The sequence below is a fragment of the Indicator indicator genome, chromosome 24 (assembly GCF_027791375.1).
Source record: "Indicator indicator isolate 239-I01 chromosome 24, UM_Iind_1.1, whole genome shotgun sequence".
Lineage (NCBI taxonomy): Eukaryota > Metazoa > Chordata > Aves > Piciformes > Indicatoridae > Indicator > Indicator indicator.
In genome coordinates this window covers 15,103,410-15,123,428 of record NC_072033.1, presented here as the reverse complement: position 1 = coordinate 15,123,428, position 20,019 = coordinate 15,103,410, and the positions used below count along the sequence as shown (strand labels likewise).

At 61.3% G+C, this 20,019-nt stretch overlaps 2 protein-coding genes across 2 annotated transcripts in view; both read right to left on the bottom strand.

Moving 5' to 3' along the window:
• Positions 1–2: 2 nt before the first annotated feature.
• VSTM2L (V-set and transmembrane domain containing 2 like) lies at positions 3–11,220 on the bottom strand. Its single transcript, XM_054392054.1, has 4 exons — positions 11,112–11,220; positions 2,625–2,794; positions 1,738–1,791; positions 3–314 (listed from the first exon to the last, which is right to left on the bottom strand). The coding sequence occupies exons 1-4, from the start codon at positions 11,218–11,220 to the stop codon at positions 3–5; spliced, it is 645 nt and encodes a 214-aa protein (XP_054248029.1).
• Positions 11,221–17,858: 6,638 nt separating this feature from the next.
• CTNNBL1 (catenin beta like 1) overlaps positions 17,859–20,019 on the bottom strand; it is a 63,197-nt gene continuing 61,036 nt past the window's right edge. Inside the window, exon 21 of the mRNA XM_054391886.1 lies at positions 17,859–18,117. Coding sequence (XP_054247861.1) covers positions 18,029–18,117 — 89 coding nt within the window. The 3' untranslated portion in view covers positions 17,859–18,028. The remainder of the gene's footprint in view (positions 18,118–20,019) is intronic.

Genomic DNA, 20,019 nt, shown 5'->3' with positions numbered 1-20,019 from the left:
GCCTACAGCACGCAGGAGACGTCTGCCGAGCGCTTCTTCAGCTCCTTCCCGGCTTTGTGGTGGTGGTGATGGTGGTGAGCGTGGGCCGAGCCCGGCGCGGCGGGGTCCGGCAGCGGAGCTCCCCGCAGCTGGGTGTCCTGGGGGTGCCCCGCGCCCCCCGCCGCCTCCACCCGCAGGTAGGCTTTGACCTTGTGGTGCCTCGCCTTGCCGTCGCTGGAGTCGATCACCCGGCACTCGTAGGTCCCCTCGTCCTCCGGCTTCACCCGCGACAGCCGCAGCTTGTGCGAGATGTTGCTGCCGACCACCTTCACCACCTGCAAACGGGGCAGACAAGGGGTCAAGGGGGCTCCCGGGACCCCCATAAACCCCTCGATCACCGCCACCCCCAACCACATGCCCCCCACAGCCGTGTGGATGGGGTGAAGGTGGCCGAAGCCAGGCGGGGGGTGGGGGGCGGGACATGACCCCGGATATTTGTGGGGTGCTGGAGTGCCCGGAGCACGGCCGCCCCCGCCGGGCTGGGAGATGGATGCGGAGCCACGCCGGCTAATTAGCTTTTGTACCAAATTGATTCGCTCTCAGTATTTATCACCCAATGAAATTTAAGACTCACTCAGTAGCCGGAGCCGCGGCTGCCGCTGGGCTGGGTCAATAAATCAGATTTATGGCCCGCCCCAGGCCCCTGGCTCTGCTCCCTACAATCACCCGGGATGGCAGCGGCAGTTTTTCTGCTCGCCGCTGCGTTTGTTAGCTGAAGATTTTATGGTGTTTAGAGACGGGGCCGGGAGCTGCCACCGGAGAGGCACAAACTCCTAGCACACACACACACAAAAGCGATGGAGGCAGTGGGCAGCAGCGTGGAGATGGGCACCCATCAGCAGCCCCTCCGATGGGCTGAGCTGCCCACAGCCAGTGCCCGCACACGGCATGCATTTGCACATGCCAGGACATACCAGACCATGCCAGCACATACCAGCACATGCTGGCACACACAAGCAGCTGGTCTGGTTGCCCTGTGCCCCTTGGGCTACTGAGAGGTGGCCAGTGCCACATGTTGTGACCAGGGCCACCCCAAAGGGTGGCTCTAAGCCTGCAGCCATCAGCACCCACCCTGCAGCACCGGGGATGGGGATCCAGTGCAGGCTGTATCTCCAAAGAAGGCCCTGAGATGAGGCAGGGGGCAGCGGGCAGAGGGAGCTGTGCCCGGGGGCTGTGGGGTGGGAGCGGGGGTGAGGTGCTAGCTCCAGTGCGGGCGTGCCAGGGCACTGAGGCCACCACGGGAAAGTAGCTGCCAAAAGAGCCCTTGGTGTCAGGAGAGCAGGGAGTCACTTACTGAAATTAATGGCTGGGAAATTGAGAACTAATAAAAGAAAACCCCAATTTGCCGGTGCCGGCGCCGCCGCTCAGCCGCTGCCCTGCAGGTCACCGAGGCTCTGCCCACGCTCACTTACCAGGAGTTTATGACCACTCCCAATGCTCCCGGCTCCCAGCACTGAGCTGGGGCACAACCAGCCTCCCCACCCCGGTGTTCCCAGCCTCTGGCATGGCAGCACGAGCAGGACCGGTGCAACCCCCACCCCATCCCAGGATGCTTCCTCTAGGGTCTTGCAGAGAGACCAAACCCCTGGAGAGCCTCCTGTCCCCCAGCTTTGTGAAGTGCTGGGTGCTGGCATCACTGGGCAGGTTCCAGCAGAGCCCTCAAGGAGAGCCCATGGGGGCCCCATTAGCCAAACTCACGCTGATTTTGGTGGCGTCCTTGCCAGGCTCCTCCTGCGCCGACACTTTCAGCTGCTGGGCAGAGCAGGATGGGAGCAGGACCAGGGAGGAGAAAGGAGTTGTCACACGGCTGGGAGGAGGCAGAAGCCCACCTGCCCCTTGCCCCACCCCCGAGTGAGGAGGAGGAAGAAGGAGAAGGGAGAATCTGAGCTGGGCCCCCAGGGTAGCTAGGGAGGGACTGGTAGCACTGGAACACTACAGCAGTCAGGGGGCATGGGGTGCTGGGCCATGGGTGCTCCCCATGACCGAGGGCTGAGGACAGAGTCCCACCCACTGAAGCAATGTGACCCTGTCCCGCATAAGCCCAGCCCCTTCCCAGTCAGCTGGAATCAGCTGGGGAGATGGGCAGCAGCCCAGCCAGGCAGCAGCCTGGCACCCTTCAGCAGGCACCAACAGCACCAGGGCCTGGGCATTTGGGCTCCCTGCTGCACCACACAGATGGCTCCCATCCCACTCCCCACACTGGGATCCCACCACCCCTCACTCCCAGCAGCCCCCTCACCCCTCCCAGTGGCACCTCCCCGGTGTTCTCTCAGTTTGTGGTGACACCAGCAGCAGCTCTGCCACGGGCACAGTGCCAAAGTCTCCTGAGAACACCCGGGGCTGCCCCTTCCCTCCCTAGCCCTGGCCCTTATCTCTGTGTGAACAGAGCCAGGAACCGCTCTGGAACTGTGACAGGGGACCCACGACGTCTGCCCACGCGTGCAGAGCAAAGGGAGTGGGACCCAGCTGTGTGCAGGGCTGGTCAGCGAGGCAGGGACCCCCTGAATCCCAACTGCTGCGGCAGCAGAGCCCTGGGTGAGCGTGGGGAGGGGGCTCGGCCGGGGCAGGGGCGGGAGGGGCCTTACCTGGTTGGAAGCCCAGGTCTGTTTGTCCGTCCAGTCCCTGTGGTTGCGGACGTACCACCACTGGATCTCAAGGGAGTAGGAGGGGGAGCCAGTGCCGCGGAAGGAGCAGGCCATCTCCACGTCCTCGCCCGCCTGCGCTGTCATGTCGTGGGGGGCCTCGGTGAAGAGGGCTGCGGGAGACAGAGCCAGGGCTGCGGGCGCCTGCGGGGACTGCCACAGCCCTGGCGTGGGAAGAGGCTGCCGGCCACGCCACTGGGGGCACCAGGAGTGCCCTGACCCCTCCCCAGCCCAACAGACCCAGCACCCTCAATGGAGGGGACAGGTCTCTGCCACTCAGGTGGACCTCTCCCATCCCCAGCTGCCCCTCTCCCACCCTAATGCTCCCTCCCCATTCCTGACAGAGCCACCCAGCACCCCCCAGTCCTTGGCACTTTGCAAAAAGCAACAGGAAGAAAGGGAAGGAGGTGGAGCCTCTGGGCCCCCCAGTCCCACCCCACGCCTGGGTCCTCTGCCCAGATGAGCACAGGATGCACCTCCCAGGGGCAGCAAAGCCAAGCAGCACGGTCAGCCCTGCTTGGAGCAGAAACGGAACCCAAGCTTTGCCTGATGCAGCCCCAAACCCTCTCCCACACGCCATATGTTTTGCTTTCCCTGCTCAAAACAAACATTGTTGGGAGATGTAATTAGAATTCTTTTCATCTCCTCTGGAGGGATGATTGCTCCTCGGTGAGGACGCTCCTGCTGTGCAGGTCACCCACAAAGGCTGTGGCACAGCCTGTGCTGGCTTCTCCCTGCCATGGGGACAGGGGCTGAGACCCCAACACCAGCACGGTCAGGCCTGGGGCTGCCAGGTCCCTGCCTTCCCATGGCCAACGATTTGGCCACAGAGGCAGCCAAGGGGCTGTGGGCAGGGGCTGAGGGGAATGGGGACCACCTGCCCTGTCCCCACTGCCCATCCCTGCCTTGCCATGAGCTGCAGCACGTGGTGCCCAGTCCAGGTGGGTCACAGTGTGCCCTCTGCCCTCCTGTCTTCAGTCACCTCAAGCTGCTGTCTGACAGCCACCCTGTAGGTCCCACCAGTGCCACCAGAGCCCCCCAGGGGCACACATCTGTCAGCAGCAGCACACAGCTCCCCGGAGCCTCTTGCCAAGCCCTGCTCCCCTTGGAAGATGAATCATTATCAGCCCAGACAGAAAAGTTAATGCCTTGGATATCTCCCTCTCCCTGTGGACACAGGGAAATCCCAGGCACTGATCCCTTCCCTCTAATCCATCCTGGCAAGAGAGCTGAGGGAACACCCAGCGTGAGACTTTAATGACCTGGGGGCTCCTGGTGAAGCACCGGGCATGGCTCCTGCACCCCCCTCACCCAGGACTCTGATGCCAGCAGCCATGTGGGCTCTGTGCCAGGGTGCAGAGGGAATCTCAAGCTGGGAACAGACAAGGATTGAGGGAAAAGCAGAGGGTCTGGCAGTGCCTGGTGCCAGCTGCTCCTTGGCACATGGCAAAGGGCTGTGCCGTGCTCCTGCCACAGCAGTGCCAGGGCTGCTGTGCCCAGCCATTAAGCAACACACACCCACGGGTCCCCCAGCCATGGCTGGGATAGGGGTTTTGCTCCACAGGAGTTGGGGGCAAAACCAGGGGGGTCTCAGCAGAGGCCCACAGGACCCCACAGTCCTGGCCAGACTGTGAGGGGCAGAGGGGCTGACAGACAGAGGACTCCAGCCGTGTCCAAGAGAAATCTGCTGCCAGGGACGGGATTTGGCAGAGGAGGAGCAAGGGCTCGATCCAGCACCTTTCCTTCCGGTGGAATTGGAAAGCACGTGCATTAATTTGCATTAATTAACCCCAGGGCTCAGCCACTCCCAGGGCACTCAAAGCAGGCCCGGTCCTGGTGATGGCCCTGCCAGCCCCATAGCATCCCTGGAGACCACAGCGGGCCCCAGCCCCCTCCCCACGTCCGGCCCGGCCCCAGCAGCAGCGGTGAGTGACAAGCTGGAAACCGCTGACAGACAGCTCATGAACCATCCCTGAACAGGGACGGACAGACAGACAGCGAGGTCTGACAGCAGGAGGGAAGGTGAGGCCAGTCCCACCCTCCCTGCGCATCCCAGTCCTTCATACCCCTCCATCCCAACCCCCACCCCACGGTCCCTGGGCAGGGAGGGGGCTCCAGGTCCCCAATGCCAAGGGACATGCATGCAGCTTGTGTCCATGGGGTGCTGGCCCCCCAGCCTCAGCAGTCACCCCAGGACACCCCAGACAGGGGGTAGCTGGGTCACTAGTGTGGTTCCCACCCCCAGAATCACAGCAGGACAGTCTCTTTGTGGCATCAGGAGAGCAGGATGTGGTCGATGGCCCAGGAGAGGGGCCAGGATGGTTGGTGAGTCCCACAGCAGCCAAAAACAGCAGCAGGGGACAAGGACAGACAGCGGAGTGGGTGAGAGACAGATGGATAGACAGAGAGGCACCCTGGGGTCAGTGAGAGATGGGAGATGCTGTGGGGATGGCTCCTGAGGGGGGTCCAGTGGAGGGGGCAGCAGCTCCCGAAGGGCAGCTCAGCCCTTTCAGCACTCTGGGGGACAAGCTGTTTGGTAAGGCAAGGAGGAGGCCACTCCCCCACCAAGAGCAGTCCCACAGCTGGGCACGGACCTCACACTGGGCTGGCCGAGCCGCCCACACCCATAGACCCTACACCGGGCTGGCAGAGACTGGGCAGCGCCAAGCTGCTGGAGCCAGCGAACGCCCCAGCCCCAGTGCCCACCCCCGCTGTCCCCAGCGCCATCCCTCTCCCCACCGCTGACATTGGAGCTGCGTCCTCGCAGGGGAAGGGAGGGGGCCGGCGACGGGCTGGCGGCTCTGCCTGCTTTATGGCTGCTACCTGCCATAAACTGAGAGCGCCAGGATCAATAAATCTTCCAGGAAACAAAAATCAGGGGAAATAAAATGAACTCAATGGGGAAACACAGATAAACGGAATTGAAAACGCCTGCTGGGACAGCTTGGTGCTCTCATAAACCCGAGATATACAGGCTGCTGCCCGCCGCTGGCACCATCCACCCACCGCGGGCATGATCCGCCATGGGCACGATCCATTGCCACAGCCCCCTCAGCACACACGGGGGGCAGGCACTGGGCAAGGTGCCAGGGCCAAGGCCAGGCCATGCATTGCCCTAGACACCTGGAAACGACCCAGCAGACTCCTGCCCTGTCCCCCAGCAGTCCTGCCCTGTGGGCACATGAGGCCGTGCAGCCTCCAGGAGCCTGGTCAGGACTCTGCCTGCTGTTGGCAGTTTTGGTGGAGTCAGGCTGCCTTTCCCAGCCCCCCGGCACAGCCCACACAAGGCACCAGCCACGGGCTGCTGGGGTGACCATGGCTTGACCATGGGGGCCGTGGATCACCCAGCCTGTGCTGGCACTGGCACTCCCAGTTCCTCACCCCACTAGGACCATTACAGCACTGGTCAATTCAACGCTACTTTCCCTGCCAAACTGAGCAGCAAGCAGCCCCCTGGCAGAGCCGCAGCCAGGCTGGTGGGCAGTGCATGAAGGGTGGGCAGGGGCTGGGTCCATCCAGCACAGGGTAGGGACAGGGGCTGGGGAAGGCTGGGACCTCCGGGCAGCCAGGGGCGGGAACCGCGCTGCCGAGCAGCCCCTGCCACCCTTTGTCCCTCCCTCCAGCTGCCGCTGCCGTGCCGCGGGCTGTGCTGGGGGTGTCTTATTTCCCCCTTCCCAGAGCTCCTCGCTGTAGCTCACCGCTAGTCACGGTTCGGTGAGCCGAGGCACTTGGGAGCCTGATTGCCAGCACGGCCTCGCACTCCTGTCACCGCTCCCCGGCAGCACGGCTGTGCCGTGAGCCACGGCGGGAACAGAACCGGCTCTGACGTGACCAGTATAGCCCTGGGATAACGCTGGGGAGAGGAGCACCCCAACGTCTGCAGCTCCGATGGAGACTGGACTCCAGTAGTGCCCCTCAGCCGGTGCCCACCAGCACCCAGACCTGCCCAGGCTACCAGCAGATCGGTGCTGCCTTCACCACCCACCCACCCTGGGGCTGCACCGCTCTCACACCACCAGCAGCTCCCAGTGCAGATACCACCACCAGGCAGAATAAAGGCAGGAGAGAGCAGCTGGCGCTGCCAGGAAAGCCAAGCTGATCCCTCCCTGTCTGAAGAACTGGTGAGAAACCCTCTAAGAGAACCCTCAAAGCTGCAGAGGCAGCCACCCCCCACAATCTCCTTGTCCCCGTGCCCCCACCTCAGTGCTAGGGCTGTGGGCAGTGCTCAACCCTCCCCAAGGATGTCTATTGATGTCTATTGAGGGCCTGCTTCTGCTTCTTCTCCAGGTCCTGCTGCTACCCCTGCCCCTTGACGAGTCCACACAAACCCAGACCTGATTCCTGGCAGATCAAAAGGTGCAGGATCCATGCCGCCGGGATTGGCCCAGGAGCAGGAGCCCCGGTGCTGCTCTGGCATGGCTGTGCCATCCCCTGCAGCGGGGACAAGAGGGTTACTGGTGTCCGCTCTGCAGGTTGGGTTCAAACCTCCCTCCTCTTCCCATCTGCCCACTAACATCTGTGAATGAATCTCCTGACAAGCCCTCGAGCAGGGATGCTGACCCAGGGTCACCAAAAACACATCACGGCCACAAACCGGTGCACAACCACAGCCGGCAGCACCGGCTCCAGCAGCTGTGCCAGGGCAAAAGGCTTCGGCAGCCAGGGTGGGAATGAGGACCAGAGCTGGATCCATCCACAGACCCATTTGGGCAGCCCCTGGCTGTGCCAGCAGGTGCCAGCCCGGTGAGCATCCCGCCAGCGCCTAGCCCTAGTGCTGCAGGACCGTGACTCTCCTCTGGCAGTGCCCTGATTGCCCTTTCCAGGAGAAGTCCCAGGCTGGAACACTACGGAAACCAGCCAGGGAGAGGAGGCTCCCCCGGCACGCTGGAGATGGGAACGCCATTTCTCTGCCCCTATTTACTGTCAGATTAGCTCAGAATTAGCTCAAATTTGCAGCACAAATTAAAATCAAAATAAAATCCAGGGAATTCTGAGCAGGTTGGAGCTCTCCTTGCCAGGGAGCCGGAATTAACCTTGAAACCCGAGAGTGTTTCTAGCACTGAACCATTACCACGGGGCTGGTCTCCAGCTCCCACCCTCCCGGATGCTCCCCCTTGCCCGGGTTTTGCACCGCAGCTGGAGAGATGCCAGCAGTGAGAATTCATCCCCAGACCGGCACCAGGAGCCTTTCCCCGGGAGGGCAGTGGCTGCTCCCAGCCCGCTCCTGGGAGTCGCGGCTCTCAGCCCTCTCCAGGGAACGAGGCAGAGTCATTATTTGATCGTGTAAGCACAGAACCCCGGCATGGTCGCTCGGAACAGTTCCCGGTGCGACCCCGGCAGCACCGCGCCGCCGTCCACCAGCCGCCGCTCACGATGGTGCTGGTCTCGGCCAGGGGATGGTTCCCAGCGGGCAGGAACTGGCGTGGGGCAGACATGGAGATCAAGCTGTTCTGATCTCACCCTGAGAGCCCAAACCACGAGCCACTGGCACTGGTAGGCACTGCAGAGAGCTGCCCACACCGTGCACGGTATTGATACCTGTCTCACAGAGCTGGCAGCACCCGGTGCTCCCGGGCACATCACCCTCCTGGCCAACTCTGCCCACCCCATGGCTAGGGGAGAGCTCATCCTGATCCATCTCTTCATGGAACACACAGTGTGAGGCATCAGCACATCCAGCCCAGCTGGGCCCAGCTGATGGCCCTGGTGCTCTGCCACGCACCCACCGCGTCCAGAGCTGTGGGGAGGGGGCAGACAGGAGACGAACCACAGCCAGGGGAATGGCCATGGAAAAGAGGAGGCAGAACAGAGCCGCTAGCGAATGGGGCCGGGGAAGTGCTGGTGGGGCCGGGAGGGGCTCTCGGGGCCGCACAAGTTCTCCACACAGCATGCACCAAAATCCCCGAAGAGCTGCAAAGGGGAGAGCACCCACCTGGGGTCCGGCCCCTCAGTCCCCTCCGGGTCTCCCCCCTGGCCCCACCGTGCTACCCACGGCCCTGGCTGCGGGTTTGATTTGCTGCCTGGCTCCTGGGGAACATTGTGATTAAAATTAGCTGTCACTGTCCTAACGCAATAATTCCCAGTGTCTGGCCCGTCGTCTGTCAGCTTCTGCGAGGGAAAAGCGAGCGCAGACGTTTGATGAGGAGAGGTGTCAGAAGTAATTGTGCTGAATGACTGCACGAACAGCAGCAGGAAAAACACACTGGGTGGAGAATTCCCATCAGGAAGCGTGAAAAAATCCGGCAGAATGCAAAGTGTTTATGAAAGTAATTGATGGAATAATCAGCGGGGTGTGCCGGCAGGAGCAGGGCAGGCCCCCCCAGGGAACCGGGGCACCGCTGCCTGCAACCCCCAGCCCTTGGCAGCAGCTGTACCGACGGCGAGGCACCATCAGCAAGGAAGGAGCCTGGCTGCTCTCCTCGGGAGTGCCTGCTGCCCACTCTCCCTGCCCTGCTTCAAGAGGTCCCAGTCAGTGCCGGTTTGAGAGCCGATGGCACCAGCCCAGCGTGCACAGGCTGCCTGCAATGGGGGGCATGAATAATTGAAGGCAACAGCCTGAGGAAAGGAGAGGAGGAGAGGGGAGAGGCAGCGCAGTGTGGCAAGGGAGGGATGGCGAGGAGGGATCTGCGGCTCAGGCGCTCCCCAGGACAGTGAGGCAGATGGAGTCTGTCCCTCATCCATCCTCACTCCATCCATGCTCTATCCCAGCTCCATCCTGACTCCATCCCCACTCGAGGCAGAGCCATTCTGTGGGGGCAGGGAAAGGACTTCCTTTGCCCGTGACTTCCCCCTGCCAGCAGCCCTGGCTGCCCTGAGAGCAGAGGCCAGTCGCTCACGGCTGCAGGGTGGCAGGAGGGTGGGAGCTGCTGGCACCCCAAGAATGGTCACAGGCACCTGCTAACCTCTGCAGAGCTCGCACACGATTCCCTCCCTGTATCTGCTGTGAGCAAGGAAAAGAAAACAACAATCACGCTGCTGGGCTGTGTTGATTCTTCCCCGGGCAGCAGGGGCTCCTCCAGGCCACCGGCACCAAGCAGAGATGGAAGCGAGACACCGTCGACTGCGGGCAGAGCCGGACAGAGCCTGGCAGGATCCAGCCGGATCCCACCCCATCAGTCCCGACCCCTTTCCTGCTCTAAGCTCCTGCCCCGCCAGGCTCTCTGATGCGAAGGAAAAGCATCCCAGGCAGGGGTAAAAGGATCAATCCCCACATGCTGAAGAAAGGCAATAGATCAGCGATTGATCGAGGGTTCAGCTCACGGGGGCTGATCCGATTGGCATTCACCTGCTGAGCGCCAGCGGCTGTGATGCGTATCCCACTTCCCGCTGCTCCCCAGCACCCCAATAAGGGTTTGTGTCGGGATTCAGGGAGTTGCTGCAGAACTGCTCCTGGCAGCTGGAATGTGGCTCCCCAGTGCTCGCCTCCCCCGAACATTTCTCCCTCCACTCCCTCTCAGCGACCATTTCACCGTTTATTTGCCTATCACCGATTTGTAAGGGGAGCAGTGGCGGGTAATGGAGGCTCCTCGCCCACCTCTCCTCGCCACGCCGGGCTGGTAGCTTCTCCAACCCTCTGTCTTCACTCCCCACGCAAGGGCAGGTCACCTCCTCCCACTGGTCACCCCCGCAGCCCGCAGGACCAGCACACAGCCCCGAGCCCAGAGGCTCCTCGGGGCAGAGCAGCTCCCTCCACGCACCCAGGGCTCCGGAGCTGGCTGATGCACGCGGCTGCGACCGGGCACCGGGCACCCACCCGCCGTAACCCCTTTGGCGCTCAGCTCCAAATCCACCCGTGTCACCGTGCACAAAGCGGGAGGGACTCAGTGTTCTCTTCCGAGGGTGCTCTGCCAGCACCCCTGGGGCGGGAACTGCCCCTCCCTGGCTGGGACAGACCTTGGTGAAGGGAGTCCTGGAACAGGGGCCCCAGCCCCGGCGGGCCCCCGGCTGTGCTCCGTCGACCCGCCAGCGGCAGCAGGCAACGGGAGAAGAGCCCGGAGAGCCGCTCCCGCTACCCGTGCTGCAGGGCAGCGCACGACGGTCCGCGGCGGCGTCCACCGGGATGGGCACCGGGATGTGCTCGGGGTCTCATCGCGCAAATCCCCCCTTGGCTCGGCAGCCCAGAGGCGGAACCAGATGCCGCTCCCCGGTCCCCAGGCACGGGAGCGGCTGAGCCCAGCCCCTGTTCAGCCGGGCCGCTTCTCGTTTCCCGGAGACGCCGGAACGCGACGCGATGCTGCCCGCGGCGATAGAGCCCAGCGCTGCCTCCAGCACCGGGACCCCCCCCTCGCCGCCTGTCCTGCTGCCCGGGCAGGAGCCGCCCCGACCCGTCGCGAACAGAGCTCCGGGAGCGCTCCGAGCGCAGCCGGCCTTCACCCCCAGGGGAGCAGCCGCCGCCCCGGATCCCGCCCTGCCGCCGCCGCCCGCTCTCACCGCTGCCCGCCGCCGGGGCGTCCCACGGGGGGTGCCGGGAGGCGGCGCCGAGCTGCAGGTAGAGCCCCAGGTAGTGGAAAAGCCCCAGGGCCAGGCCCAGGCCGCCCATCTTGCCGCCGGCGCGGCCGTCCCGGGGGCGGCGGCGCGGCCGGGCCGAGCCCTGTCCCCGGGGCTGCGCCGCGGTCCCGGCGCCGCCGCGCTGCGGAACTCTTCCCTGGCGCGGAGGGAGCCGAGCGCCGAGGCGGTGCAGCGGCTCGCCCGGAGCCTCCCCCCGCCCGGCGGAGGGATCCGCGCCCCGCGCGCACCCCCAAGTTTTTCCCACGGTTCATTCTTAAAGTGCGCGAGGCGGGGCCGGCGCGCGGGGGCAGCACGCGCCTCCCTGAGCCGCTTCAGCACCGCGGACAGCGCCCAGCGCAGCCCAGTATGGACCAGTACAGACCAGTGAAGTGTCCAGCGCAGCCCAGTATAGACCAGTACAGACCAGTACAGCGCCCAGCGCAGCCCAGTACAGCCCAGTACAGCACCCAGCGCAGCCCAGTATAGACCAGTACAGAGCAGTGCAGCGCCCAGCGCAGCCCAGTACAGACCAGCACAGAGCAGTGCAGCGCCCAGCACAGCCCAGTATAGACCAGCACAGACCAGTGCAGCACCCAGTGCAGCCCAGTACAGACTGGTATAACCCATACCCGTGTCACATATCAATAGGCCTAGGAAGTTGCACCTTCTGCAGAGCTTCCGCAGCTCAGCAGAGAGCCAGAGCAGGGAGCACCAGGCTCTGCCCAAGCCAGTTACTCCCTCTAGAGTTGGAAGCTGGGGGAAGGAGGGAGCAGCAGTGAGGATGAGCAGGGACGGGCTGGGGATCATGGGAGAGCAGCAGTGGCAAAGGTCCTAGGAGTTGGCCTTTCCAAGTGGGACCAGGCTTGGGACAAGGAGGATATTGGAGGAGCTCAGGAGTCGCTGACCACTGCATCCAGGAGGGAACAGCCCCGGTGCCCAACAGTTCCAGCATGATCCCACGGTCAGGCTCTGTGCCCTGAGCTGAGAGACCTTTACCTTGGGACACTACTGGGCTCCAGCCACCCCCACCAGGCTCATGGAGCATAAACAATTGGTCCTGGAGCCAGCAAGCAACTGTAGCTGCCTCAGGGAGTGTCTCTGGGCTGGACCCTGAGCAAAGCAAAAGCTCCAGACCACCCAGAGCCAGGGGCAGAGGCAGAAGATCCATGCACCGAGTTGTGGGGGTCAGGGACAAGGTGAAGTGCAATAGGAAGAAGCAGCAAAGACCAAGCAGCAGTGAGCCCCATGGCCTGGGCTGCCCAGAGTCGTGGCTGCTGCATGGCCTGGGGACTGCTCCCTACCACCAGCTGGTGGATGGACCCACGTCGAAATGGGACCTACAAACAGTATCCTCAGCCCCACTTCATGAAAGACCCCCCTGGGTGCAGCCAGGCTGGGCACTGGGGACATCACCCAGCAGGGATCATAGATCCTGGGCTCAGGTCGCTGGCCCCATCCCAGCTCTCACACTGGAGCTCAGGGGCTGGAACCTGCCAGCACTTCCCCATGTCTCAGAGATGTTGAGATCCTGCCCCAGGGAAGTGCAGAGCAGGAACCACTCTGCGAGCTGGGACCACTTCTGGATGCAGAGCCTGAAGCAAGTCCCATGTCCAGCAGGTGACAAACGGACCCCAGGTCTGTGCAGGAGCCCAGCAGCCGGGGGAGAGCCCAGCGGCTGCAGGCTCAGGCACACGTGGAAGGTTTCATTTTCCTCCTCAGTTTGAATTCATCAGCAAAGGGCTCAGAGCAGCTGCTGCCAGCTGCCACAGCCCTGCTGAGCCCCATGCATCTGACAGGGACAGGAGGGGACGTTGCTGACACACAGCAGAGTCAGAGGCTCCCAGAGCAGACAGATGCCAGTGCTTGCTGCCTATCAAGGTCCCCTCTCTGCTGCTCTGGAAGAGCTGGAGCCTCCCTGTCAGAGCTCCTGTGCCAGCTGTACATGCCCAGGGGCTGGCTCTTTAAGATGAGATGTTCTTTATCTCCATTGGCACCAGGTTCTCCTGCTGCCTCGCCCCACGTGTGCTGTTGGCTCTGCTCAGGGTGGCATCAGGGTGTCTGTGCACCGCGTCTGTGCACACACGAGGTTCTCTTGCATCTTCCCCTCTGTTCGGTGGCAAAGGTGAGCCTGCAGAGCTGCAGGTTGCAGCGAAGCTCTGAAGAGCTGGATGAGAGGTTGGAAGGGTGAAGGGGACCTGGCCCCGTCACTGACACCTCCCAGAGATTGCCCTGATTTGGGCCCAGGAGGCCCAAGACCCCACAGGGCAGCTGGGAGGATCCCTTCACTGTGGACTGTCGCCCAGCAACACAGCCCCAGCCTGGCACTCCCCAAAGACACCCAGAGCCAGACTGAAATGGGGCAGTGTGCCCTGGTGACACCCAAATGCTGCTTGGTTTGCTCCGACACTTCCCAAGCGATGGCAGAGCCACCCAGACCTTGCATCCTCCACTCAGGGCATCCAGAGAAGAGAAACCCCAAATCTGTCTCCTGCCTTACTTTGAAACTCACCCTTTGGAGGGGGAGCCCAGGCACAGCCTGAGGCTCAGCACCCCCCAAACCCAGGGCTCAGTGGGAGGTTTGCTCTCTGCTCATCATTGCCCCCACCCTACCCACAGCCACTTTTGCCCCATTGCTGCCCCAGAGGCAGCTGGTGCCACACCCCCAGGGCCCCACAAGCTGTGGGGCCAGCCCCTGAGCCCTGCCGAGGTCCAAGAGGCAACGCTGGCACCCGCAGCTGCCGGGGAGAGTGGATTGGGTTGTTCATCTCTCTGACAGGCAGCACAAACACCCTCCACACTGATAGCCAAGCTCATTTCTGATACTTGTTTAGAGACTTGACAATGCCTGTATAAAAGGATTTCCTTCCACAGCCCAAGTTTGACATTCCTGCATTATTAGATTATTTGCAAAGGTCTGCGTGTGCTGCAGGAGAACAAGGCTGCCTTACAACCTCCCCTCCACAGCCACCACAGCACCACTTGAAACCTCACCCAGAGGAGCAAACAGCCCAACCTCCCCACACCACCACCAAAACAGCCCCCCAGAAAATCAGCCCAGCAGGCAGCCAGCCCCAGGAGAGGCTGCAGGGCAGAGGGAACCCTGCCCCAGCTGCACCAGCTGCTGGGATCGGGCCCCAGCACCACCCTGGGTTCCTCGTGCCCCTCCTGGTGGCATGACCTCTTTGGGTGGCACTGGGGCTGGGCAGATGGGATCAGCATCCCTGAGGTACAGAGGCCCAATGGCTCTGTCCCCTTTTCCCAGCTTGGGGACAGCTGCAGCCCCATGTACCCAGCCCTCACCCCAGGGAACCCAGGGGGTTGGTGGTGGGAACATCCACCCAGCACACAGGGCTTTGGGGGTCACAGGTCTCTTGCCCAGCTCCACAGAAAGTGATCCCAGAGCATGAAATTTAGAAGAAAAAAAATCACTTGAGATGGATGACTTCTGCAAAGGAAGATTCTTGGCCATTTCCAGCCCATCAGCTCCTTCCTGCTGTGCAGAACTCACCAGCAGGTCCCCGATGGAGATGAGAGCTGGGGCAGGTTGCAGTCATTTGGGCAAGTTCCCTCTTCCCCAACCTTTCAAGAACCAAAAAAGTCAAATATAAAACAAACAAACAAACCAAAAACCCACAACAAACCAAAACCAAACAAGCAAAAAAAACAAACCCCAAACCAACCAAACAAAAAAACCCCAAACCAAAACAAAAAAAACCACAACAAAAAACCCCCAAACCAACCCCAAAAGCCCCAAGCCTGCACCCCTTTCCCCTCCAGGTTAGTTACTGCCCTGTGAGGAAGCCTGCAGGGCTTGCAGGGCTTTGTGCAGCTGTGGCTTCGTTGCCAGCTCCGAGGCTGTCTCCTCGCACTCAGCACAGCCAGGACCTCGCTGCCGGCACGTCAGGAGCTGTCCCTCAGCCACCATCGTTCCCTGCTCCGGGAGCTGAAGATGGATCCAGACGCGTGGTGAGGGCAGTGCCAGGGGAAGTGTGCCCAGCTCCTGCCATCTGACACCTTCCCCAGTGCAGTCTGCATCAGGGTCCTCACCTCACTGCCCACCACGGGGCTCCTGTCCCCATCCCTCCTCCTCCTTCCCACACTGGCTGCCCCAGGATTCACCCCGGCAGAGCCCAGCCTGGAGAAGACCCAGCCTGGGCACACTGCTCCGGGGTGAGTGCCTGCACAGAGCCCAGAGGAAGCTGATGGCTCCAGAAATCAGGGACTGCCTCTCCCCCAGTCCTTGCTGCTCTGCTGCTTGCCAAGCCCTGTACTGGTGCTCAGCAGCCTCATGCACCCAGTACCTAACTGGGATCAGGTGAGGGGCTCACATCCCTTCCCTGGGGACCAAAACCCCCAGACACCACAGCCCGGGACCCTCTGCACCCACCTCTGTGGGATGAAGGGTGAGCTCCTGCTGCAGCACCCCCTCCTCTTCCCTTCTTCTGGAGCTCAAGTTTCCTGCCTCCCCAGCACCAGAGTGCCTCATCAATCATGTTTCTTCTAATTAACTTCTAATTTCCCTCTTTAGTCAAATCTGTTTACGATCAGAGCCAAGGAGACAGGGCCTGGTGCGATGCAGTCAGCCCACACTCCACTGCCTCTGCCTCAGCCCAGTCTGGCACTGAGAATGGGCAGCAGTTGGGGCACCAGCCTCATGTCCTGCCTGGACCCCAAGCTGAGGCTCTTCCCAGCCCTTCTCCAGCCTCTGTTCCTGCTCCCCAGTGCTGCCCTGGCCACCCCCTGCCCTGGGAAGATTTGGGCATCTTTCCACACTTGAGTCCCAGGGGTCTGGAGAACAGGGCTGGGGAGGAGCAGCTGAGGGAGCTGGGGTTGTGCAGCCTGGAGCAAAGGAGGTTGAGGGGAGACCTTCTGGCTCTGTACACCTCCCTGAAAGGAGGTTGGAGCCCGGTGGGGGTTGGTCTTTTCTCTCAAGGAACAAGAGGAAACAGTTTCAAGTTGCCCCAGGGGAGGTTCAGGTCATGAGGAACAATTTCTGCCCTAAAGTGTCTCCAAGCTGAAGCAGCCTCTCAGGAGGGCTTTCCACCCCACCAGACCCCACTGCAGGTTCTTCCCCTCTGCAAGGAGCTGGCTCAGTGCTGCCATCGTGCACCAGAGCTCCCAGAGCTCAGCAACCTGCACTGGGACGGCCCCAGGCGTGTGGCAAAGGCAGTGACACCAGCTCAGGGCCAGGACCTGTGGATGAAAACCTCACCTCCTGCTCACACCACCTGCAGAACCATTCTCCAGACCCTCCCTGCCCCTTTCCCCCAGGTACCTGGACCCTGCTCTTCAGCTGAAGCTGTTCCATGGTCAGTCCCCTTCCTGCTCTGCCTCGAGCCCTCCCTTCCCCTCAGCTTTTCACACCCTGTGAGATGAGGAACACCAGAGACCAGCTTTGACCACAAATCCCCCACATCTGTGGTGTGGGAAGGGAACAATCCCCCAAGCTCAGGTAAAGCCAAGAACTAAACACATCTGAAAGCTAAAACAAAACAAAAAGCCCCACACCTCTAAGGAAGCAGGTTGAAAACAGAAGAAAGGAAGGAGGAATTCAAACAACTTCTGCATCAAATAAAAAAGTGTCTGTGCAGCTTTTTGTGGCTGCTGAAGCCACAACTTCCACACTGATCCCCTGAAGAAGAGCCTTTGATAGCACCAGGCCAGCAGAGCCATGCAGCCATGACTGAAGGAAGCCTCTGAGCTTCCCTGACAATGCATTTTTCTTGGAGATAAAAAATGAATGCTGCCAGCATGCAAATCTCCCTAAATTAGGCAAGGCCCAGCTTGCTGGAGCTGCTGTGCTGCTTGGTGCTGACTGTCATTAACTTCAGCAGAAGAAAAGAGGATGTGTGTGTGAGGGGGAAATTGTTCTCAGTGACTCCTCAGCCCAGCTGGGAGCTGGAGCTGAGGGAGCAGTGGGGTTTGGGGAGCAGGCAGCTGGAGCTGCACCCCCAGAGCAGAAGGGATCAGAGCAGGAGCTGTGGCCTGCCTGCTGCAGTCAAGCCAAAGGCAAACCCTTGGGTCTCCCTGCAGCCCCCTCTGTGAGGTGCAGGAGGGAGGGGTGGGAGTTCCCTCTGCTACTGCTGAGCTTATTGCTGCTCTAAGACCCAGACCCCAGCTCAGGAACCAGGATCCTCATTTTCTGCAGCAGGAGCACAGCCCAGACCTCAACCCAAGTGCCAAGGCAGTCAGTGGGGCTTGGGCATTTCACTGATTCCTTCTCTCTCTCTCTCCTGGCTCTGGGCATCCCTGGACAGGTTCACTCCAGCACCCCCTTGGACTGGGGGGAGTCTGTGTCAACCCTGCTTCCATTCCAGCTCACCTTTGGGAAGATCTCCCAGGAATGGTCAATGTGGTGACTTCCTGGTTTCCCTCTGCTGCTGCAGAAGAGCTGAACTGCCCCCTCCCCCTGCCCCCAGCCTGCTCAGGCCAGCATGGGGTGGGGGCTGCACACTCATTAATGATCAGCCTGCAGTGACCTGCACACAGCCCCCTGAGCTCTCCAGGCTTCTCTTCCCACCTCTGCCCCCCACACTCTGTGCTGTCTCACACTGATTACTGCAGCTTGACTCCAGGGGGGAAGACAAACCAAACATCAAATGGAAAACCTTCAGCTGCCCTCGTGCCAGCTCCTTGGCTGCAACCTCACCCCCAGCACAAATAAGAAAGCAGGAGCTAAAAACCCCACAAAGCATCTTTAATACCTCCAACCCCCACTCAGGAGCAGCAGTTTCACAGAAACATCTCTTGTGTGGTGCAAGCAGGGCTGGAGGAGGCAGCAGCAGCTGCAGCAGGTGCCACATCTCCGTGGGCAGACAGGGGACAGCCAAACCCCATGCAGGGACTCTGCCCCTGAGCCCTCAGAAGTTCTCCAGCAGGTCCAGGATCCTCTTCTGCTCACTCTCCCGGAACTCCTGGTTCTTCCCATCCCCGATGTTCTCTGCATACTCTGTGAGGGAGAGCAGAGAGAGAAGAGGCTTGGAGCAAGGTCTTGGTGAAGGACAGGCAGCTCCTCTTGCAGGTGCCACAGCAGAGCCCCAGGCTGATCCACCACTGGACGGGATTTGCTCAAGGAGCATTCCCGAGCTCTTCCCCTCGCCTCCAGGGTCAAAGCTGTGCACAACAAACATCTCCTGAGCCCTCACTGCAAGGTTTTGCAGTCAGCAGGGCCTGAGCAACTCCTGGCTCCTGTGTGGACTGGACAGGGCCACCTCTGGCCTCTCTCAGCCCCAGGGATTCAAACCCTCCTGGACAACCCCTGGCTCCCCAGGTCCCTTTTAACACTGAGCATCACCCAGGGGGGGTTTGGGGCTGGTACTCAGCTGTCCAACATTCCTGTCCTGGCCTTTAACCTCTCTGCTGCCTGAGCATCCCGAGTGAGGATTTTGTCAAGCACAGACCATCTCCCCCATCTACCACTGCTCTTAATTCACCTGAACACACCAGACTGAACCCCAAAACCCCTCCTTGTCTTCAGGCAGAGGCTACCAGACCCTGACCAAGGCTTGGCCCATCCATGCCCACAGCCAAACACCGAGGAACCAAACATCTCCACTGCTGCTCTCTTCCCTGGCACCTCCCTGAAAGCTGGCAGCTCTCCTCCCCGTGGCAGCTCCCTCCCTCTTGTCACCACAACCCTGAATGTTCAAAGATGGTTTAAAAAGAGACACACATACAAAAAAAAAAAAAAAGAAAGAAAAAAAGAAAGAAAGAGAAGAAAGGCAGATCTGGAGCTGCAGAAGCAAGGAGCTGAACAAATCTGAGTGAAGCAGGAGCAGGCTGCCTGGGTAGTTCCCCAGCCTCCACCTCCTCACATTGTTCTCTTTCTCCCTAAACAAACAGAGCAGCTTCTGCTCAGCCTCTGAATGGGAGCTGCTGCAGGAAGTTTGCTTTAATATTTATATGTTCAGCAGTGCTGCGTGCTCCTGAGCTCCAGCAAAGCCTGCACTGGGAGAGCACTGGAAAGAGGACAGGGAGAAGTTGGCTGATGTGGGAGGCTCCCTCCCATGTGCAGCCTCTCTCTCTCCCCCTCTCTCTCTCCCCAGTACAACCAGCAGAGCTCCTTGCCAGGGCCTGTGGGACAAATCCTGTTCACACTGATACTGCTCCAGCCCCTGTAAGCACAGCAGCCAGGTCGTGCCAGGCTCTGCTGCCAGCCAGCCTGGAGAAGGGGACCAGCCCAGGGCACTTCCTCAGAGGGAGGGGAGCTCTGCACCACCTCAGAATGGCAGGGGTTGGAAGAGACCTCTGGAGATCTGCCAGTCCAACTGCCCTGCTAAAGCAGGCTCACCTGGAGCATGGTGCACAGGGCCTGGGAAGGCAGCAAGGGATCCAAACCTGCTGCCTGCTCCTGGCCCTGCAGCAGAGACAGAGTCACCTCCCTGGGGTCAGCATCAGGCTCCTCCTGTGCCTCCCAGGCAGCACCAGAGCTGAGCAGGAGCAGGCCTGTCCCCAGCAAGGCCTCCTGTGCTGTGCCAGAGCAAACAGCCCTGCAGCAGCTGCAGTGACCTCTGTCTCCTGGCAGCCCAAGGGCAACACTGCCCTGCTCCACTGCTCTGGGCATCTGTGCCAGGGACCAATGGCTCAGCTGGCACAGTGCTGGGACAGCCCAGGGCAGGGAGAGAGCTGCTGGCAGAGCCCTCAGCAGAGCACTGAAGCAGGGACTCTGCTGAGTGGCACAAATGGCACAAGCCTTCTGTTGTCCCAGTGAGGTCACTCAGATAAAAGCAAGCCCCCAAACTCTTCTGATCCCAACCAAAACTCAGCATTTTTTCCTTGCTAACCATTCAGGCTTCCTAAGACTAAACTCCCAGTGGCTCCCCCAAGGCAGGCTGTTTACTGGTTACCAACA

Excerpts from the sequence above, each read along its gene's own strand:
- VSTM2L (XM_054392054.1), bottom strand. The coding sequence starts at position 11,220 with ATGGGCGGCCTGGGCCTGGCCCTGGGGCTTTTCCACTACCTGGGGCTC. Across the intron at positions 2,795-11,111 it reads CGCCCCGGCGGCGGGCAGCG|CCCTCTTCACCGAGGCCCCC; the intron begins GTGAGAGCGGGC and ends TGTCTCCCGCAG. Across the intron at positions 1,792-2,624 it reads AGACCTGGGCTTCCAACCAG|CAGCTGAAAGTGTCGGCGCA; the intron begins GTAAGGCCCCTC and ends TGCTCTGCCCAG.